Source organism: Theropithecus gelada, chromosome X (genome assembly GCF_003255815.1).
Source record: "Theropithecus gelada isolate Dixy chromosome X, Tgel_1.0, whole genome shotgun sequence".
In the NCBI taxonomy this organism is placed as follows: Eukaryota; Metazoa; Chordata; class Mammalia; order Primates; family Cercopithecidae; genus Theropithecus; species Theropithecus gelada.
This window is the reverse complement of record NC_037689.1, coordinates 41,277,923-41,301,521: the sequence shown is the minus strand read 5'-3', so window position 1 is coordinate 41,301,521 and position 23,599 is coordinate 41,277,923. Positions and strand designations below refer to the sequence as shown.

The following is a 23,599-nucleotide window of genomic DNA, read 5'->3' as shown; positions in this document are numbered from 1 at the left end:
TTGATTCTCTGGCTCCCTCACAGGCAACAGTGCCACCCACTCCACACACAGCACACTCATTAACATGTGTGCAGCAAGAAAACTGACAGAATGACAAGGACACACACCAATGATTAAATGTCTGGGCTTGTGTTTTTAATGTAGGGGTGACGGTCCAAAGATTGACTTGGCGGGCAGTTCGCTATCTGGCATCCTGGACAAAGATCTCTCAGACCGCAGCAATGACATTGGTGAGTAAGGACAGTGTTCTTGCTTCTGTTTGCAGAGTTAGTAAAGAACTTCAGGGCCTGGCTTGCCTTCAGCCACCATGATGAGAAGTAATAAAGCCATTGAAATGCCAGGCTGGCACCCTCACTTGGCTTTAGGTGTTACAATTTTGTAAAGAAAGGAAATGATGGTGCTTTCCACATTAAAACACGATGTCTGGGACCTTTCCCCTCCCTAGGAGAAATTCCTTGCAAAATCTAATGAAAAGAAATTATGAATAAGCCTTTCTGTAAAAGTGAGCATTAGCTCTTAAGTTCACAGTTTCCAGTGATTTGTGTATTTTGTGTAAAAAGGTGAATGGATGCAAATGTGAGATGGCAGGATTCGTTGTTGATACCGCACTTTTGACTGAGTTTCAAATGAGCTTTGGTGTGGTAATTGCCACTTAGTTCAGAACATGAGTGAGTTTTACCAAGGTCAGGATACCACCATGTGATAAATGGGAGGGAGCTGCAGTATGTCTGGGTAAATAAAAGTCAGAGGTCCTTTTGGAGGTGTACATGGGTGGGTGTGAGGCCACCGGTTGTGCTGTTAAGGCCACTGGTGGTCTGACCTGGGTGACAACCCTTTTAAGAAGTCCAGATTCAGGGACTAATTTTTTCTTATTATTTTATTTTATTTTATTTTTTGACATAAAGGCCATTTAATGATAGAAATGTATAAAAATAATCATAGTGTTTAGCAACAGGCTATCACATTTCTTGGGAAGAGGAAAATGACCTGCTTTAAGAAAAACTTGCAACCATGTGCAATATTTCATTTCAACACATTTTCCCCATCTGCTTAAGCATTTATCCTTTGAGTTACAAACAATCCAATTACACACTTTATTTTAAAATGTACAATTAAATTATTGACTATAGGCATGCTATTGTGCTATCAAATAGTAGGTCTTATTCATTCTTTCTAACTATATTTTTTCTACCCATTAACCATCCCCACCGCCTCCCCACCCCAGCCCCGTACTACCCTTCCCAGCCTCTGGTAATCATCCTTCTGCTCTCTACCTCCACGAGTTCAATTGTTTTGATTTTTAGATCCCACAAATAAGTGAGAACATGCAATGTTTCTCTTTCTGCATTTGGTTTATTTCACTTAACATAATGATCTTCAGTTCCATCCATGTTGTTGCAAATGATAGGATCTCATTCTTTTTTATGGCTAAATAGTATAATTTTTTTTTAACTTTACATCTTCTATTTGTACCTATCAAGGTCATAAGTTAACATTCTCTCATATTCTACATAATATAGAAGGCTACATTTTAGAATTTACTTTGTTTTAAGTGAACTTTTTATTTTGAGGTCATTGTAGGTTCACATGCAGTTGTAAGAAGTAATAGAAATCTATGTACCCTTTACTCAGTTTTTCCCCAATGGTAACATCTTACAGAACTATAGTACACTGTCACAACCAGGATATTGACATTGATATGACCTACCAATCTTACTCAGATTTTCCCAGTTTTACTAGTACTTGTGTGTGTATTTCGCTCTATGTACTTTTTTGTTTGTTTTTTTTTTTTTGAGACAGAGTCTCTCTCAGTGGCCCAGGCTAGAGTGCAGTGGTGCGATCTCGGCTCACTGCAACCTCTGCCTCCCAGGTTCAAGCGATCCTCCCACCCCAGTGCCCCGAGTAGCTGGGACCACAGGTGCATGCCACCATGCCTGACTAATTTTTGTGTTTTTTGTAGAGATGGGGTTGCACTATGTTGCCCAGGCTAGTCTCGAACTCCTAGGCTCAAGCAATCCTCCCACCTTAGCCTCCCAAAGTTCCGGGATTACAGGTGTGAGCCACCACACCCAGCCTGCAATTTTATCATACATGTAGGTTTGTGTATCTACCACCACAGTCAAGACATAGAATGTTTCCATCACCACTAGATCCCTTGTGTTGCTCTTTTTAAGCCACACCCACCTTTCTCCCACCCACCCACTTCCCTAACCTCTGGCAAGCACTATCAGGGATTGATTTGACATGGAAGACAGCTTTCCAGCATCATCTGCTTAGGCCACTCACTTTAGAAACAGATGTGCAATGGTTGGCAGGCCTTATAAGAGCACTAGAGCTCCCAGCATGAGCATTCTGCTCTCCTGCTGCTGTCCCTCTGTTTGGGTGCTGTTTTTCTCTGAACCTGCTGATAGAGTTGCATCTTTGCAACTGCTGACCTGCAGTCTCTGGTCTGGTCTCATGGAGGCTTGCAGGTAGGATGTGTGACTGTGACTGTAAATGCCAAAAGTACTTCCCCTGTTTCCACAAGCTCGTTTACATCCTCAGCCCTTGAGAAGCCCAGTCAGGAAGCATAACCTGATAGCTTGGGCTGATGCAATAACAGAAACTCTGGCCTGCTGTAGCTTTTGATCTGCTTAAAGTGCAGGTGGAGTAGAGCAGAGCAGTAATCGGCTGTGAATGAAAGGGGATTGTCAGAATGAGCCTGACTAAGTTCCGGTTCTACCACTACAGTTTCATATTTGGGCCCTGTTTTAAGCCAGGGTGGCTGGTTGGTGAAGGTCATGTGCGAACTCAGGAGGCTGTCTTGTCACCTCCCTCATGTCAATAGGAAGGGAGGTATTCTCCCTCCTCCAGAATATACAGGATAATCTGTCTTGCTTGTTAAGAGCATTCACCTTTGACCCTTACATTCTTTGGGTCTGGAGATATGCATCACATGTTTTTCAGTCTGACGAGCTAGTGTGAAAATATTGGGGGTATTGATGGGGGAGGTTCGTCTATAGAAGCTTTTCTTGCTGTGGAACTAAGCACAGTTGCATATATTTGGGAGCCCAGAAATAGAGCACTGAGGTTTGGTTCTCTCTCTCTCTTTGCCACAAAGACATTAATCCTAGAAGACTATAACTTCTCAAGTTAATGATTTTTCTTTTGTCTTGAGATAGTCTTGCTCTGTCACCCAGGCTGGAGTGCAACGGTGCGATCATTGCTCACTGCAGCCTCCAACTCCTGGGCTCATGCAGTCCTCCCACCTCAGCCTCCCAAGTAGCTGGGATTACAGGTGCGCACTACCACACCTGGCTAATTAAAAAAATTATTTTTGTAGAGACAATGTATTCCTATGTTACCCAGGTTGGCCTTGAACTCCTGGTTTCAAGTGATCCTCCCACCTCGGCCTCCCAAAGTGCTGGGATTACAGGTGTGAGCCACCATGCCCAGCCTCAAGTCAACAATTTAATGTATATTTTATTTGCATCGTAAGAAATAATGATTGACAGTCACATGATCAATAAATACTTGAGTACCTACTACTCAAATGCAAGGCTGGCTGGAGACTGAGGCCTTCACACATGGGCTCTGCCTTCCAGGGGCTTTGGATCCTTTTGGGTCCCTAAGATGGCAAATGAAAAGTTAAATAGCACTGTAGGTCTGTATAATGACTGAGTGGTAGAAAGTAATGCTGGTCGGAGGAGAGAGTGTTCGCTGGGGCCCAGGTTGTTGGAACAGGCTTTATAAAGGGGGACAGATTTGTCTGTATCTTGAAGTTGGATTTGCTTATGTGGGGGTACTGGAGGTGGTCAGGAAAACCATGTGGGGAGTGTTGACCAGCCTGGCTGTGTTAGAGGGTTTGTGCTGGGAAGGAGGGAGGGCTATCCTGTGTATTAGTCCATTCTTGTATTGCTATAAAGACATATCTGAGACTGGGTAATTTATAAGAAAAGAGGATTCTGCAGGCTGTTCAGGAAGCGTGGCAGCATCTGCTTCTGAGGCCTCAGAAAGCTTCCAGTCATGGCAGAAGGCAAAGGAGGAGCAGACACTTACACCCAGATCTCAAGAACTCACTCACCATCATGAGTACAGTACTAAGGGGATGATACGAAACCATTCATGAGAAATCCACCCCCATGATCCAGTCACCTCCCACCAGGCCCCGCCTCCATTGGAGATTACAACTGAACATGAGATTTGGGTAGTGACACAGATCCAAACTATATCACCCTGGAATTGTAAGTACGGACTGTATTGAGTTTGAAGGAGATGGATTCGTAATTTATTCTGTAAGCAGTGGTGATCATTGATGGTACACCAAAGTGACAGGATCAGGTCTAAAAATTCAGATAGTAACTGCTGGAGCTTTGTGAGACGAATCAGGTGAAGGAAAGATGGGTGTCAAGGAGTCGGGTTATTTGATACTTGGGGTGAGAGGCAGAGAGCGCCAGAATGAAGCTGCTTATGAAAGGATCAGGAAAGAAGAGATAGATGTGGAAACAGCAATACAGGAGAATTACTGCCAGGCAATATTGTCAGACAGTAGGTTGGGTTTGGGAATGGGGAGGAGGAGAGAATGATTTGTTAGTCTTGACGTTTTAGGGTCGGGTGACTGGAGAATCCAGCAACATGGGTAGAAATGAGCATGTCAGGAGGTGGAGCTGGTTTGGAGGAAAACGTGATTAGTTTAGTTAAGCATGTTGGCTCTGAGAGTGGGCCAGACATGCCCGTGTCAGTGCCAAGTGGAGGCAGGGGGTAAAGGGCTGAGGCTCGAGAGGTTGGCAGGAATTGCAGGTAGGGGTTAGGAGCTTCCCAGTGGCAGGAGTGGCCTCTGCAGACCTGGGTTCGAGTGCTGAATCGGCTGCTTCCTAGCTGAGTGGCCTTCTCCAATTTCCACAGACTCTCTGAGCTTCAGCTTCCGTATCTATAAAGAATACTAACATCTCTACTGGTCAGGTGGCTCATACCTGTAATCTCAGCACTTTGGGAGGCTGAGGCAGGAGGATTGTTTGAGCTGAGGAATGTGAGACCAGTCTAGGCAATATAGTGAGACCCTATCTCAACGAAATTTTTTTTTTAAATAACCAGATGTGGTGGTATATGCCTGTGTTCCTAGCTACTTGGGAGGCTGAGGTGTGAGAATCACTTGAGCCCAGGAAGTGGAGGTTGCAGTGACCTGAGATCATGCCACTGCAGTCCAACCTGGGTGACAGAGTGAGATCCCATTTCAAAATAAATAATAAATAAATAATAAATAATAACGTGCAGCAGTGACTCACACCTGTAATCCCAGCACTTTGGGAGGCTGAGGCAGGAGGATTGTTTGAGTTTAGGAGTTTGAGACCAACCTGGGCAATATAATAAGACTCCATCTCTACAAAAAAAAAAAAAAATTGGCCAGATGTGATGGCACATACCTGTGGTCCCAGCTACTCAGGAGGCTGAGGTGGGAGGATCACCTGAGCCCAGGAGGTCAGTGCTGCAGTGAGCAATGATCATGCCACTGCACTCCAACCTGGGTGACAGTCAGACCCTGTCTCAAAAAAAAAAAAAAGGCCGGGCGCGGTGACCCAAGCCTGTAATCCCAGCACTTGGGGAGGCCGAGACGGGTGGATCACAAGGTCAGGAGACTGAGACCATCCTGGCTAACACGGTGAAACGGTGTTAGCCAGGTGAAAAAATACAAAAACACGGTGACAAAATACAAAAAACTAGCTGGGCGTGGTGGCAGGCGCCTGTAGTCCCAGCTACTCGGGAGGCTGAGGCAGGAGAATGGCGTAAACCCGGCAGGTGGAACTTGCAGTGAGCTGAGATCCGGCCACTGCACTCCAGCCTGGGCAACAGAGCGAGACTCCATCTCAAAAAAAAAAAAAAAAACATGTCTATCAACTTCCTCACCTTGTCTTCCAGAATTATGTCAAATCACTTGGTGGCCTGTAAAAAAAGATAGAAATGCTTATGATTAATGTTATTTGCTTGGAAGTGATGGTTGGGTCAGGAAGATAAAGTCCTCGCTATGAGAAAAGGCAAAGAACCTAGGGCTGAAGACCAAACCCCCACCAAGTCCACATTTAGGGGAAAATCAGGATCTTGCAACATCACAGAGGCCAAGGGAGGAGAGAATTGTAAACAGAATGTCTTTAGGCCCAGAGGCAGGAATGTTCTTTGTAGTTGGATGGGTCAAGGAGAAAAAGACATTGCAGAAGCGGGTGGCTCTCCTCAGGGCTGCTTCTGTAGCATTTGTTCATTGCATTGGATCAAGGAGGAAATTATTTGTACCAGAATGTTTTGTTAGTGATTCAGACAATTGAAGCTGTCTAAATGTGGGCCACAGTGAACAACATAATACAACCCTGAAAACCATTGGAAACCATCAGTGTTAGCTATAAATAAATCTGGGTTTCCGCTTAATAAAGCTATAATTTAAAATTATTATAATATTAAATTAGAGAACATGGCTTTTTCAAATCTTGTGTGGGCAGCTCCCAGCGTCTGTCAGCCAGCGATCAATTAGAATGAAATCAATTGGTCCAAAACTAACTTGTTGATGTCAGTTTGAGATATTGTTTATATCAAACTATGCAGCCATATTTCAAGTAACATAATAGAAGACATGGACAAACTCCAACACAGGCCTGTGCATGAATAGAAATGAAAATTGTCCAGTTTTCTCTTGCCGATGGAAGAATCTCTGTTCCGATTGAATGGGAGATTACAGGCCCTGAAGTCAAGTGCTATAATGTTTCCTTTTGTTATGCCGTATATTGTAGTTCCCACTGCATGGCAGGATTTATTGTTACACTTCAATGCTCTCGGGATTTTCAGTTCCTTTCCCACTAAAGCACATAGCAACAGGCCTTCAGATAGGAAGCCTACTGTGAAGTAAGCCACCTGTTTTCAACTAATTGACTTAGAGAATGCCCTTGTCATTCCTCCTCCTCAGTTGCCTAGCATCTTTGTTGGAACTGTTGTTTTTTTCCATCTGATCCAAATCTCAAACTATTCACACTTCCGTCTCTTTATGTAGACCCCTCCCCGTCTTCACTTGAGGACTGTGAAGATTTCCTCTCTGTCTTTTCAACTTGACCCACAAAACACACTTTGCACTGTAGTCAGTTTTGGGGGCCAAGTGTTGCTTGCTTTAAAGTCAACAGACTTGGGACATAGAAGTGATTTGGAAGGTATCAAGGCTAACTTCATCTCATGCTCAGATCTCTCACAGATGCCTGGGGCCTATGGTTCCTTTGAACCGGGAAACGTGAAAGTACTTCCCTGTGCCCTAGGAAGAGTACTAAGTAAGAGCCAATCAATTTGAGGTTCCGGAAAGGTTCTCAAAGGGGATTATAGTGATGGTTGCACAACTCTGTAAATTTACTAAAATTATTGAGTCGTACAGATAATGTGGGTGAATTTTATGGTATATATAGATTGTACCTCAGTAAAGCTGTTAAAAAGAAAAAAATAAGAGCTAATTGAAATTTTCCTAACACTCACATTGAGGCCCAATGTTAAAATAGATATGCACACCACTGATCAAGTATGGGATTCAAAGTGCCCCTTTGCCCCACTTTTTGTTGTCGTTGTTGTTGTTGTTGTTTGAGACCAGGTCTCACTCTGTCGCCCAGGCTGGAATGCAGTGGTGTGATCTCGGCTCACTGCAACTTCTGTCTCCTGCATTCAAGCGATTCTCCCACCTCAGCTTCCTGAGTAGCTGGGACTACAGGTGCGTGCCACCACGCCCGGCTAATTTTTGTATTTTTGGTAGAGACGGGGTTTCACTATGTTGGCCAGGCTGGTCTCAAACTCCTGAGCTCAAGTGATCCACCCGCCTCAGCCTCCCAAAGTGCTGGAATTACAGTCATGAGCCACCGCACCGGGCCTCCTTTGCCCCACTTTATAAAATAGTCGCGGTTATTTAGAGTAACAACTATTACACTGATGTTTCTGCATCATCTGTAAACTAATTCTTTATATATATAATTACATTTTAGATGTGTTAAGAAAGCTGTCCAGGCTGGGTGCAGTGGTTCATGCCTATAATCCCAGCACTTTGGGAGGCCGAAGGGGGGGGGGGTGGATCACCTGAGGTCAGGAGTTCGAGACCAGCCTGGCCAACATGGCGAAACCCCGTCTCTACTAAAAATACAAAATAAATAAATAAATAAATTAGCCTGGCATGGTGGCAGGTGCCTGTAATCCCAGCTACTCAGGAGGATGAGGCAGGAGAATCGCTTGAACCCGGGAGACAAATGTTGCAATGAGCCAAGATCATGCCACTGTACTCTAGCCTGGGGAACAAGAGCAAAACTCCATCTAAAAAAAAAAAAAAAAAAAAAGGGGTCTCCAAAACCTAGTAATCATTTTGTAATGTAAACTGTCCCCTTAGGGTGTTAAATGTGTGTATTTTACACCATTTTTAAAAATCAAGGTCCACCTGGACATTGATCTGTAGCTGATTACAACCCTGGTGAAACAATAATCCCAAAGTGTTTGAAAGGCTTAGGAGCATTTCGTAAGCATGTTTTGGGTAGAACATGTCTTTATAACTTTTAATCCTCTTTGAGGTACAGTGTGAGTACTGGAGCTGTGTGTGGAATATCCTCGTGTTAGAATAATTCCACTAATATAGTGGAGAACAAACCCTCCTCCTTCATCTCCCCTCTTCCATCATTCTGAGGTTCTAGTGTTGAAATAAGAGCAGTGAGAGCAAGCAAGAGTAAGGAAAGAAAGAACTAATATTCACTGGGTGCCCACTAAATGTTTTGTCTATTTTTTTCTCACAGTCCATAGCCCTATGAGGGATGTGTAATGACTCACGGTTTTGCAGTGAAGGAACAGGGAAGAAAGCAAGCTGGGGAAACTGAGCAAGATTATCTGGCTAGTAAGAAATTGGAGTTGAAGTCCGGGCACGGTGGCTTATACCTGTAATCCCAGCACTTTGGGAGGCCGAGGCAGGTGGATCACCTGAGGTCAGGAGTTCGAGACCAGCCAGGCCAACATGGTGAAACCCCATCTCTACTAAAAATACAAAAATTAGCTGGGTATGGTGGTGTGTGCCTGTAATCCCAGCTACTCGGGAGGCTGAGGCAGGAGAATCTCTTGAACCCGGGAGGCGGAGGTTGCAGTGAGCTGAGATCGCGCCATTGCACTCTAGCCTGGGGGACAAGAGCGAGACTTCGTCTCAAAAAAAAAAAAAAAAAAAATTGGAGTTGAAGCCAGGTCTCCCTGACCCATGAGCCCAAACTTTCTAGATCCACATCAGCATTTCTCAACTGCTCTCCCCAAGGGGACATTTGGCAATGTCTGGAGACATTTTTGACTGTCACATCATAGGGGTGGGGGTGGAGATGCTGCTGGCATCTAGTGGGTAGAGGCCAAGGATGCTGCTAACCATCCTCCAGTGTGTAGGATAGCCCCCACAGACAACAAAGAATGACGCAGCCCCAAATGTCAATAGCACCAAGGCCCAGAGAGCCCAGTCTGTGTTAGGAACAGGAAGAGGATAGGCCTCCCCCGCAAGTGCAACTTGTGTTCCCTGGAGTGGCCTGTCTCATTTCCTGAGAATCTCTATAAAACCTAGTTTGAAAGTGTTTCATATACAAAAAGGTAATTATATTTGAAGTACTTAAGCATCAACCAAGGACATGACTGTGACCTTTGTGAGAGAGAGAGAGAAAGAGGGAGGGAGAGAGGTAGGGGGAGAGAGAGAGAGAGAGAGATCTTAAGGTTTGCAGCAAGTGAAATGATACCATTTGAGTCTGATTTCAAATAGAAAGAGTGTTGGATTTGGGATTAGATATTTGCCAAAGATCAACTACCCAGTGTTTAAACGGGTATTACATAAAAGGACAATAGCAAATTTGATCAATACTAAGTTCTAAATCTGTACTCTGTATGGTAAAGTTATACAGGAGAGCAAGAGAGAGCAATTGTAATAGTGACCATTAACACAAAATTTTTGTGAATGTGACACCAAATCTCTATAAACAAGTGATTACATTCTTACCTTATTTTGCAATTTCTACCTTTTATGATAAGAAATCACTTCTAAGGGTTTCTCATACAAATTTTGAGGAAAAATTCAGATCTCCTGACTTGGGGCTATTGGTTTTTCTGTCCTCTTTTTAAAATACATATCTTAAACTTCCCCTTTTGGAGCCAGAGAGCCAGTTATTGGTCCTTGCAGCATGTGAGATCATTGAGCAATTTCTCAGGTTCAACAAGACAAGATAAACTGTGTCCTGCCTGCCATTTAAAAAAAAAAAAAAAAAAAAAAAAAAAAAAAAAAAAAACATGAATGACATTTGGAGTGTTCCAGATTGACTACTGGCTGAGCGTGTGTGTGAACAACAGCCACACCTTCCAGCTGTCTCGGGAGTAGTTGCTCAGACATGAGAGCTTTCATTGAAGAGCCGTGGCTGGCTCCTACAGACACTGTCTCCTTACCGGCAACCTTCAGACATGGCCTTTGGGACCAAGGACATTGTTGATGTTACCCGTGCTGAAGAACAGGAGATACAGTTGCTATTGGTCTACGGTCAAGTCTGCGTATGACGGGCTGGGGTGCCCATGTGTGGACGTGTGCAGCTCCGGTCCCTATCTAGGGACACAAATCGTGATCAAACTTAAATTTTTATCAGGAGTAGCTGAAAAGCACGATATATTTCTCAAGTGTGATGACAAAAGGCAAAAGAGATTGTGCTGAGGGTCAAACGCTTTATACAAAGGAAGTAAAACAGGTTGCGTTTCTGATTGATGGGTTTTTAACCCAGACAGTCCTCTGAGCATTTTTGGTTCCTTCCTCAAACTTAGAGGCGTAGTTAATGCAGAACAGCTTCTGTGGCTGGCCCTCTCCCTGCATCACCCTCGAGCCCTCCCCTGGTTCCCAGCCTCTCAGGCTCGCAGTGGAGGTGTGCTGCTGAGGAAACAAGGTCAAGCTGGCAACCAGCACTCATTTTGAAAGGCATCCTCCAGTCCTACAAGAGATGGTCCTTCAGGGTCCTTTGAAGGGCCTGATCCTGGGTATAAACTGAGCATCTCCACTTAGACTTTCTCAGTGAAAGATGTTGGTCCTCACCAGAACAGAGGTGCTCACCTCTGCCTATGCGCCCTGCACAGGGTGGTCCTGCTGGCCTTTGGTGGTCCATCGCGGTGGCTGGGTTTGTGCTTAGTTATGAGGGGTTTCGTGAACATCTTTTACCCCATAACATCCTATAAGCACAAACTCAGTAAACATTGAGAGTGCCTGTAGGACAAGCCTCACAAATGCTATAGAAACAGGGGGAGGTTACGTCAAAGTGGGGACATGATGGCAAATGTTGCAGAACCTCACTGGAGCAGTGCATTTGGTGGTATGAATTATTCCAGAATACAGAGAGCAAATTAGTGCTATCCTACCCAAATGCTCTATACCCACCAGCCTGCAAAATAGTTGACGTGAGAGAGGTGGAGGGACATTTAGGGAACATCAATTCAGATGGCTCTTGGCTTGGAGAGGGTCACAGCTGTGTGGACTTGCAGGCAGCCCCAAACACTTACCTATGTGCAGAGTCAGCATGTCCTCCCTCCCCTGGTATTGTGGTCGCCTGCATCTCTGTAGCCAGGGCTCTCGTTCATCATTCAGTCTGATGGCTTGAGTGCCTCTACCTTTGCTGCATGCTGAGACTATATTCTAATGCCGTATTCTGGATGTACTGGCTGTACCTACAGATTTAAGAATGCAAATCTGGAGGTACACCTAGTGGATTCAAAGTAGTCTCATAGAACAAAGAGACTTATATAGTGACCTCTGCTGCATCCACAGTATACACCACAGAGGTCTCTCATGGGAACAGGTGATGTTCAGCTCTCAGATCTCACATGGCATTTATTTGGCTTAAGGTGCCACCCTCCCCCCATCCCCTGGCTGTGGGCTCAGGATTGGCAGAGCCCGGTTATGGCTTCCATTTTACTTGCAAATATCCAGAGGAATGTACAACCTACCAGAAAATCGTGCTCAGGCATCCCTTTGTCACATTAAAGCATTATGGACACACGACATTTTATTAAGTATTTTGTTTTAGTATCACTTTATTAAGTAAATTATCAAAATCCTTATTTAGCCATGGTGTCTCATTAAAGCATGTTCTGGAAACCTTGGCCAAGGTTAGGAGCCTGTGAAGTTTGATTCATTGCAAGAGAAAAGTGATTAGCAGTTAGAGAGTGACATTCATGGGCCCCATTAAAAGGTCATTGGATATGGTAGTGGCAAGCGAAGGTTGGAGTTGGAGGTCAGCAGGATGCCCTGGTTTAGAACCAAGCTTACCTTTGCATAACCTGTAGTGACACTCTCTTCATCTCCCCAGGCCTTAGTCATGTCTTCCTGAGGTTCATGCTGTTTGGAATTTCACAGACTCATTTACCAAAAAAAAAAAAAAAAAAAAAAAGGAGGTGGAGGCTTCTAATTTGGGAGACTGCTTGATTTTTCTTTTATTAATGAGGCACATTCAAAATAAACAAATGCCATCTCCTATTGGAAAGGGTATAATCTCCAAGTGTAAAATTGAACAAATTTAGCTTAATGGGAAACTCACAATGTTGACCTTTTTCTCAGTGCATTATGACTGATGATAACCTTGGCACAGACACATGCCAGTTCTTGGCAACTTTTGAAAACCACAGGTCCAGCTCACATCTGCAGAGATAGAAGGTGGTGGGAAAGAGAAATGTTGGGGGCAAGGAAAAGGCCCTAGAGAGAGTCAGGCATTGAAGCAGTAGCTCAGGTAAAAACTAGTGTCCAGAAATGTACAATTAGCAGATTAACTTTTTTTTTTTTTTGTAGAGATAGGATAACTTGTAATTTTTTTCCTAAGAAAAAGTCATGGAGTGTCAGATTTTTAAGAGCATTTTAAATCCTTTTTACCTCAGTCTTCTCCCTTCTCCTGATGTTTACAAATGAGAAATAGCTCAGCAAGTTACCCAGGCTGGTGAATGAGAGCCTGCCAGCCCCTTCTAGCAGTTTTGGGGGACTCTTGTCTCTCCCGGGGTAGTAAAAAGCATACTAGGCTTTGAGACAGAAGGTTTTTCCTCCTCAAATTTTGTAGTAAGTGTAATTTTGGCTTCCATGTAATTCTGGACATTAGAATATTATTGTTTCACATATGCATTAACATTCTATATTATGAGTATCAGACTGCTCCCCCTTTTTTTTATTTTTTATTTTTTTTGAGACAGGGTCTTGCTCTGTTGCCCAGGCTGGAGTGCAGTGGCGCAGTCATAGCTCACTGCAGGCTCAACCTCCCAGGCTCAAGCAATCCTCCTACCTCAGCCTCCCGAGTAGCAGGGACCACAGGTGTACACCATCATGCCCAGCTAATTTTTTATTTTTTGTAAAAACGCATCTCACTATGTTGCACAGGCTGGTCTCAAACTCCTGGACTCAAGCGATCCTCCCACCTTGGCTTCCCAAAGTGCTGGGATTACAGGCGTGAGTCATTGCACCTGGCCCTGCTTCTCTTATATCTAAGTAAAGTGCTGTTAAAGAAGATGAAATGACCCATACATCTTGCTCTCCAAAAAGAAATGTGCACTCTGCTCTGGCTGCTCGTCCCACTGAAGCTGACCATCGAGCACACCATTGTACCTCCTTGGATCTTGGTTTTTCATCATTAATCCAGGGGCTTGGATGAAATGATCATAAAGAACCCAGTTCAGGCAGGGCATGGGGTCTCATTCCTGTAATCCCAGCACTTTGGGAGGCAGGAGGGATCACTTGAGGCCAGCAGTTCGAGACGAGCCTGGGCAATGTAGGGAAATACTCTGTCTCTACAAAAAAAATATTAAAAAGAAAGAACCCAGTGCAGCCTCACAGTCTGTTTCTCTAACCCTGTCCATTTCTTTTAGCTGAGTTTTCTAGACATTGAGAAAACTGCTGTCTTGGTAGCCTCTGAATCCTCTTTGAAATTAAGTAGCTTATTGTTTCCTTTGTCTCTACTTCAGTTTCTTTAGTTCTGCCAGTTCTTTTAATCTAGAATTGATAATTTGGCCCTTTCTAAGGTTTAATCTAGGGTTTTTTTGGCTTAATGATTTTTTGCTTTTAAGTGATTTGCTGGCTGTATGGAGATTTAAGAAATTGTTAAGGGGTTATGAGCATAACTTTATTATTTTTTTATTTTTAGTGATGGGGTCTTGCTATGTTGCCCAGACTAGACTTGAACTCCTGGGCTCAAGTGATTCTCCTACCTTAGTCTCCTGAGTAGCTGCGACTATAGGCATGCTACTGCACCTGGCTCATGAGCATACCTTTTCGTAAAGTTTTAAAAAGTACTCATAAATCTTTTAAAAGAATTATTTTGATTTTTTTTAACCCAAGTTATTACAGGGAAATATAAAAGAGTAGGATGCTTGCCATCCTAAGTAAGTTTGAGATCCTAGAGAAAACCCTGACATGGATACAAGTTCCAGGTTGCAAGTTCTGTTTTCAAATCAGTTGGTTAGTAATTCTTTGCTTCCAATGACATTGAAGGAGGTACCCACTAAGTTGTTTGGTGGTAGACCATTAAAAATAATAATTCCTGGTGATGCTAGACGACAGTCCGGTTTTTGATATATAATTTGCAAGGAGTTCAGAGAACTGAGCGACATTGATAACAAAATTATTTCCATTCTGACCAGGCGTGGTGGCTCACACCTGTAATCCCAGCATTTTGGGAGGCCGAGGAGGGTGGATCACAAGGTCAGGAGTTTGAGACTAGCCTGGCCAATATGGTGAAACCCCGTCTCTACTAAAAATACAAAAATTGGCCCAGTGTGGTGGCAGGTACCTGTAGTCCCAGATACTCGGGAGGCTGAGGCAGGAGAATCACTTGAACCCAGGAGGCGGAGGTTGCAGTGAGCCGAGATCGTGCCACTGCACTCCAGCCTGGGCAACAGAGTGAGACTCCGTCTCAAAAAGAAAAAAAAAAGTTTCCATTTCATCTACTGGACTGGAGTGTAGTGACGCGATCTCAGCTCACTGCAAGCTCCGCCTCCTGGGTTCAAGTGATTCTCCTATCTCAGCCTCCAGAGTAGCTAGGATTACAGGCATGGGCCACCATACCCAGCTAAATTTTTTTTGTATTTTTAGTAGAGACGGGGTTTCACCATGTTGGCCAGGCTGATCTTGAGCTCCTGACCTCAAGTGATCCACCAGCCTTGACCTCCCAATGTGCTGGGATTACAGGTGCGAGCCACCATACCCAGCCTCCATTCCATCTACTTCTATTTAAGTAAACAAATTTTCTTGGCACTTATGTCTCTAAAATGAAAACTAGAGAGTTGATACCAAACCATCTCTTCCTTGTATTAAGTAATAATCATACACACATGAAGTGTTTGGGGGAAAAGCCCAATAACATTCTGTTTTGTCATGCTTAAAAATTATTTATCAAAATGTGTGGTATGTGTATATATTTATGTTCTGATCATTTGTATACTAATAATAATGTAATGAGGACTCAGTCCAGAAGAAAAATAATTTTTACACTTAGAGTCTTACAATTTCAGGAAAGAAAAAATCTTAAACTTTAATTTCTATACATGTTTTTACAATGGAAAGATGATAAAATAGTTAACAACAGACTTGAAAATAGATTAGGATAAAATTCAGCAGTAGGGGTTGGAAATATGAATTTAAGGAGGAAAAGGAATGATGTAAAATTTCCAACTGTTGGCTGGGCGCGGTGGCTCAAGCCTGTAATCCCAGCACTTTGGGAGGCAGAGACGGGCCGATCACGAGGTCAGGAGATCAAGACCATCCTGGCCTACACGGTGAAACCCTGTCTCTACTAAAAAATACAAAAAGCTAGCCGGGCGAGGTAGCTGGCGCCTGTAGTCCCAGCTACTCGGGAGGCTGAGGCAGGAGAATGGCGTGAACCTGGGAGGCAGAGCTTGCAGTGAGCTGAGATCCCATCACTGCACTCCAACCTGGGCGACAGAGCGAGACTCCGTCTCAAAAAAAAAAAAAAAAAAAAAATTTCCAACTGTTAAAATCTTATGATATTTTTAAATGGATGATGGTGGTGGTTAAATTACTGCAGTATTCAAATATATATTGGATATATTTAAGAAATCTATGTAAGTTATATTTTTAAATCTCAATATTTAGAATATAACAGAAATTACATCCTTTGTGAGTAAAACTTACATAAAAGTTTAGATTTCAACTTGATATGTGTGAGGAGTATATACAAGGGTTTCCAAAATTATTTTAGCAAGTACACTGGCTTCATAAATATATCATTTTATACTTACACAAACATTTCTATGGATTAATTTATAGAAGTGACATTGATATATCTGAAGGTGTACACATTTACATTTTGTAGTAGGTATTGCCAAATAGCATACAGAAAGGTAGTGCCGATTTATGTTCCTGTGGATCATAGTGTAACTACTGTTTCCAATAGATAATTACATTATTTACCAGATCACTTTGCATAGCAAATTTGGGCCTGTAGTGAGCAATTTTTAAAGGAATGCAAATGTGGAGAGCTACTTTTCCCCACTTAGCATTGCTTGTCAACAATCCGAGTGAATCATTACTACCTCTCCTCGAAGCAAGACTGCAGTAAGCCATGTCCCCCCTTTCCCTGATCTAAATTAGGTCCCCATGCTATCATTGCTAATTTCACCTTTTATCATTCTTTCATAGAAACTAGGAGAATTTGTAATCATACATACAAAAGCCTGTCTCCCTCAGTGGGTTCTTAGCTCCATGTGGGCAGGGAATGTGGCTGTTTTCCACCCCTGTATCCCCCGTTGCCTAGCTCATAGTGTATGCTCAGAAAAATAGCCACTGAATGAATGGGCTGAGCATAAGTGAGGGGAAATTCCAAGATACAGGATCATAATACACAATCTTCATTGCCACTAGCCACGTGTGACTATTTAAATTTAATTAAATAGCTATACTTACCCATAATCCATGCACTCTGTAACCACGTGGGGCTAGTGGCTACCATTTGAATAGTATATAGATTATAGAAGACTTCAATCATCACAGCAAGTTCTACTGGACAGTGATGATACAGGATGATAGTACGTTCATTCTCAAAACTATCCCTATGCTTGGCACAGAGTAAATACTTAAGAAATGTTTGATTGAATTAATGAGCAAATAAACACTGTATCTCCCTCTCTTATTCTTGAGCTACATGTTTTGATGTAGAATCTGCTTGTACCAAATTGCCAAACATTCTCTGAACTTGCCTAGCACATTACATTTCTTGCCACAGAGTGCCTGGAAGAAGCCAGCCCCTTTTCCTGCTCATTTGAAAACACATTTGAATAAAATAGAAAAAAAACAAGCAATGTTCTGTAGTGGAGAGAATCCCTTGGATGTGAATCTGTGTGTGGGCCCTGTTACTTGTTGGTAGTGACCTTGGGCATGTTTTCTAACCTCTGGCCCTCTGTCTCTTTCTTTGTGGATTATAGTAATGCCCACACATCATGGGGTTTTGTGCAGATGAAATGAGGGTATGTGCATGTGAAGCATCTAGTAGTGGCATGGCTGGCACATGGAGTTCAAAACAGTAGCTCAAAACTTATTTATGGCCAGGCATGGTGGCTCATGTCTGTAATCCTAGTGCTTTGGGAGGCTGAGGCAGGAGGATTGCTTGAGGCCAGGAGTATGAGATCAGCCTGGGCAATATAGCAAGATCCCATCTCTACCAAAAAATAAGACAAAACAAAAAATAGCTGGGTATGGTAGCTATAACTACCTGGGAGGCTGAGGCAGGAGGGTTGCTTGAGCCCAGGAGTTTGAAGCTATAATACCATGAGCTATGATCACACCACTGCATGCACTCCAACCTGGGTGACAGAGCGAGACCCTGTCTCTTAAAAAAAAACAAAAAAACAAAAAACCCTCGAAAACTTATTTACTCTCAGCAGCTTGTGTCCTACAAACTTCACACCTGGATTACAAATGAAACACAACAGCTGATCTCCTATATCCTTACACATTTTGGAGGGCTTATTTTCCTGAAGAATCTAATCATTGCTAATCATTTCAGCTAGTGATTCAGCTAACACAGGTGTTCATTTGACCCCCCCACAATACTGGGCCCATTTTGATAGTCTGCACAGATTTTCCACACTAGTCAAATGACTGAGGCATGGAGCGAGACTTCCTCCTCCCATTCAGACTACCTCATGGTGTTTCTGCAATGCAGAGAAAGTACCTGCGGCCCTGTGGGCTTAAAGTTTTCTCATCTTAGACCTTGGGGAAAAAAAAAGGTAGGGAAGGGGGAATTTCTAGCCTTGCTCTTAGATCCTTGTTTCCAAATCCCACAGCTCCGTTAATGGTGCATGAAAACAGAATTCTATCTGCATGATTTGAAAGGGTTTTCACATGGTCTCTCATTTACGAAAGAATAACCTTATGAAGCTGATGGCTCAGATAAATCTCTCATTTTTTTTTTCTGCTGGAAAATCTGAAGCCTAGAAAGGTTGTTTGTTAATGTGTTTCATAATCATTTTTTGAACACTCACTGCAAGCCATAAGTGGTCTTAAATCCAGGGAAACAGAGAGAAAAGCCACAGCTTCTTCCCTGGCTGGTGGGAGAGGCAGAGAAGTCAATAAGAAATGTCAGTACAGGGCACTAAATGCCGAGATCAGGGTGATGGGTGAGTAGGGATGCACCGAACCCAGGTCTTAGGGTGCAGTCTGGCTTCTTGGAAGAGGCCTCAGTTGTGGCACCGAAGGAAATTAGTCGGGAGAGGAAGCCCTGAAGGGGCATACTCAGATCAGGACTGTACACCTCTCTGGTGGCAGCATGTGAGTGGTAAGGGGCTTGAAGTGAAAAATCTATTAACAGTGGTTCCAGGCAAGAAATTCAGTGGCCTTAATAATCTGAGACAGGGTGTGGAGGAGAAGGGATGGCTTCCAGAGATATTGGGAGGTAGCGATGTTGCCAGGTTTTAGCTGTAAGCAAATTTATATCCTAAAGCTCCGTTTAAAGTGCACAGCAACATGCTATAATGAATGCAGAGAATGATTTAGGAGCTCCCAAAGAACTCTGCTGGTGACAGCTAGCCTGACTTAGCCTTTTGACTGTTTCTCCTCTGTGCTTTCAGTGGATGTGCTTTACGTCACCTGTGGTCACTGGTATCATTGCTCCTATCCATGGAAAAAGAGGCTACATTTTCTAATTGAACCAAATAGGGTGTGACTGAAGTTCATGGAAAATGAGCAACTTCATGTGCCATGAAGAGTCAAAGGCCCTTTCCAAGCCAACTCCATCGTGCCCAACATGAATTATCCCCATATGTCTGCATAGAGTTTGTTGTCCAAGTATCACAAAAGCAAAGGGCCTCTCGTCCTTAGGAAACTAACCTCTTAAAAATACCCCAGCATTTGCCAGTTCAATAGTTTTGGACTGACTTATGGGCATTAAAACCTTTTTCTCTTAAGAGGAAAAATTCCTAGCCAGGCTGAGAAAGCTCATATCAAGTTTCAGCTTGATTCATTTCAAAACCGCCATGAAAATTGGGACATTTTCTCCACACCACGATGGGTTAGTCATGGAAATTCTGCCTTAATCGCAGCTACCATGGCCACAGTCATGAAGCATGTGCTCTGTGCCTCTGAAAAGTGATGTGACAGTATTGGAGAGTTTCTCCCCTTTACTGTCAGAAAGCAGAACTGCATTACAGTTCATGATCTATGAAACATGCCAGGGTAACCTGAGGTTCCGTTTTCAGCAAGCAATCTCATATTTGGTACCTTTTTTTTCTGTATGGCAGTTTGGTTTGGTAGCTGTTTCCAAAAAGTGCTCTTTCCAAACTAAAACTATAGAAAGTTAAACTTAGCAGAAATGTGCATTAAGCTGGGTATGGTGGCTCATGCCTGTAATCCCAGCACTTTGGGAGGCCAAGGTGGGTGGATCACCTGAGGTCAGGAGTTCGACACTAGCCTGGCCAACATGGTGAAACCCCATCTCTACTAAAAATACAAAAATTAGCCAGGCATGGTGGCGCACACCTGTAATCCCAGCTACTTGGGAGGCTGAGGCAGGAAAATTGCTTGAACCCGGGAGGCTGAGGTTGCAGTGAGCTGCAATTGTACCACTGCACTGCAGACTGAGGGACAGAGCAAGACTCTGTCTCAAAAAAAAAAAAAAAAAAAAAAAAATGCATTAAGGGGTTAAGAGTGGCTTCCCCTGAGGGACTTGGACCTTCCTGTTACTCATGAGTGACAGAAATAGAGCAGTCTTCTCTGCCATCTGTCCTGGAGACACTTGCTAAGCGTGGCCAGGCTTCACTGTGCATAGGTCTTCTTAGTGCAAACTTCAACCAGTAAAACAGAATGGGCCAATCCGCCCTCTCTGCATCCATAGCAAAGAATGCTTCTTCAGCCTTGAAGCTGCTCACATCCTGCTAGGAGCCATTTCTATAAGCTACATTCCTAGTTTTTTTCTTGAGATAGTTCATTCATTTGCTTATTCCTTTATTGACAGAGGAACCAGCATATTTTCCCTAGGGACATTCTAGACTTTGAGAACGCAAGGATGAGTTCCTGCCCTCCTGGGGCTTACAGCCTAAGTGCGGGAGACAGACATCACACTTCTGGGTTGTTTTAAAAGTATAATTCATTACAGACTGCCACCTCACACATTCTGAAATCCTAAACTGCCAGGTGGACTTAATTCAGTGAGCCCAGGAAGGTCGGGGGTTGGCAAAGATGGACTCCTCCCAGGAGTCCTGGCAGAAGTTTCCTGGTGTGAACTTGTCCACCCCTGCACACAAGTGGACTTACCAAGTCCATCCTAAGAGGGGCCCAAAGCTGTCCCATCCCCTCCCCTGGCTCCCTACATTCCTCTCCCACCCCACTGTTATGCTGGGTCACATCTCGGGCCTCTTCCTGGCTCCAGCTGCAGTGTGTCTGACCTGCCACCAATCACCCGAGCCTTTGGCCACCATTTTCGTCGAGTGCTCCAGCACCTCTGTGGCCTTCCAAAGCGGGCCAGCGCTCCTCAGCCCAGCATGGGAGGCCCACTGTTAGAGAGCCCAGGCAGGCTCTATTCACTGGGCCCTGGAACACCCTGTCAGTCACTTGGTGGCCTCTCCACTCCTCCGCTTGGCCAAATCCTCACTCCCTTCCCTCCCCTCAGCCCCCGGCCTCCTCTAGGGCAGTGCTTCTCAGCGTTTGCTGCATGTTCACATCCCCTGGGGAGACTGACACCTGCTTGTGCCCAGGATGCACCCCAGATGGGGTGAGTCAATCCCTGGGATGCAGTGGTGTTTTGTTTTTTTAAATTGTGCAGGTGATTCCTCCATGCAGGTGAGGTGGAGAAGCAGAGTTAATTAGCCTTTTGTTGTTCTTTAATCACTTCATCCTGCTCAGCTTTTGCTCCTGAGCTTGTTTTAGTTTCCTGGACAGAGCCATGATATAGGTTTGTCCAACTCTGCCCCTGATAGCTCCCAGCCAAGGCCCTTGGCAGCTGCCTGTTTGCTGGAACCTTTAACGACTCTCTCTTCCATCTCCTTCCCTGGCTGTCAGTCAGCATCTGCTCCTTGGTTTTTCGTCCTCTCTCCTCTCCCCAAGCCTTCCTCTGCCCCTCGTTATGCCTCTGTCCTCCCCAACCAGCCCCTCTGACCCCCAACAAATTTCACTGTCCTGGGCCTTATTTCCTTCTACCAGAACAGTTGGAGATCTGCATGGATAAGCTGCTAAACTCACTGTATGTAGAGTACATGCAAGGGTATTTGTGTGGTGTTCTTCCATAACAGTAAAACTTAGGAGGGGGAAATGATTTGGAAACTAGCTATCCAACAAATGGGATTGATTAATTGCAGTGCAACAACAATTAAAATATTTACAAAGAATTTTTAGAGACATGGCATATTAGGTTAAGTGAAATAAGCAGAATGCAGTATTACATATAGTATGAGCTATACTATCTATTTATAGGAAAAAAAGCCTGGAGGAAAATATATGAAAATACTAACAGTGCTTGTCTCGATGTGGTAAGATTGTAGTTGACTTTTTTTTGTTGTTACAATTTCATGTTTTGTTTTTTAAAAATTATACACTGATCATGTATTACATTTGTCATCAGGGGAAAAGTGATTTGAAAAGATGAATTGGGGAGGTTCATGTCAGATGGTGGCTTTTTGCATCCATCCAAGTGTGTAATGGGGAGTTTTCATTTTAGACAACGTGGACTTACTAGAGGAGAGTCCCAGGGTAGAGTCTGGAGGAGAACCTTTTAAGAAAATAAGTTTCTCCAGCCTGGGCAACATGTCGAAACCCCATTTCTACAAAAACTACAAAAATTAGCCAGGTGTGGTGTTGCGTGCCTGTAGGGAGGCCGAGATGGAAGAGTCACCTGAGTCCAGGAGGTTGAGGCTGCAGTGAGCTGAGATCGTGCCACTGCACTCCAGCCTAGGAGACAGAGCAAGACCCTGTCTCAAAAAAAAAAAAAAAAAAAAAAAAGAGGGAGGGAGGGAAAGAAAAGAAAGAAAGAAAAAATAATAATAAGGTTCTCTTAAAGGAAGGCCCCTTAGAGGGGTCAGCCCAGTGAGACAGCACTGGAGAAGCACATTCTAGCAGGGGGATTCTTTGCCCTCCCCTGGCACCCTGCTGAGCCAGCTAGAGAGGTGGGTGTCTTTATGAGCCTCACTCAGGTACTGGGTGCTGATGGGCTCCCTCTTGGCTTCAGAGCACCACTGATGTTTTTCTTTGTGCCATCTCTGCAGATGGCTAACCTTTTGTTACACCTGCCTTGCCCTGATAAGAGGAGTTAATTGAGTAATTATTCATTCATCAGGTGCTAGGATAATGTCACTTAATATAATCTCAGGTGTAATTTAATGGCTTCTCCTGACCAGTGCTTGATTTTGCATATTGTACTAAAGAAAATAGTTTGCAGATAATACCTGCCTGTTCATTAATAGAATAAAGCTGTCACACAGCCAGACCACTTATTATAACCATCAGCAAAAGAATTCTCCCCAAAATAAAGTGAGGGGAAATGCACATAATCTTTTTTAACTTCTCTGTCCTGGACCAGTATAGCTGCAGTTATGGCAGTTAGGATGTTTTTAGCTGCAAATAAAGAATATCTTATTAAAACTGGCTGAAATAACAGGGGTTTGTTAATTTCACATGGCAAGAAGTCTGGGCACTAGATCATCCCAGGGGTGCAACCCATCGGGGTTGTCAGTTAACATTTTCCATTTTTCTGCCTCGCCGTCCTGTGACTAGATAGCCACATGGTCACAAGATGGCTGCCACAGCTCCAGACATCCCATCCTTACAGTAGCATCCCAGGCAGGAAAGAAGAGGAACAGCAACACAAAAGGCCTTCTCACTTGCCTCTCTCTGGACAGAGAGAAAAATCTGTTTCCCACAGGCTCTCAGTATACTGCCCTGTATTGCTCAGTAACTCAAATTGGACTACATAGCTGCCTCTAGACCAGTCACAAGTGCAGAGGAGCAGGACTGCCATCTCTTCTTGTCTTTGGAATCAATGACTGGCATCCACTTGCCTGTGGCTGTTGTACCTTGTAATAACTGCCTTTTGTGTCGAGACTGCCAGAGTGTTCTGTCTACTAAAATGGACTTGGATTTGTGGAAAAAAGAGGATTCTTC

At 43.8% G+C, this 23,599-nt stretch overlaps 1 protein-coding gene across 11 annotated transcripts in view; it reads left to right on the top strand.

Annotated features, from left to right (window-relative positions):
• The window catches only part of SH3KBP1 (SH3 domain containing kinase binding protein 1), a 357,800-nt gene that overhangs the window by 317,733 nt on the left and 16,468 nt on the right, over window positions 1-23,599 (top strand). For all 11 annotated transcript variants that reach the window (XM_025372230.1, XM_025372226.1, XM_025372227.1 and 8 more), the window contains one exon: window positions 145-230. In XM_025372230.1, the coding sequence (XP_025228015.1) occupies window positions 145-230 (86 nt within the window). The remainder of the gene's footprint in view (window positions 1-144; window positions 231-23,599) is intronic.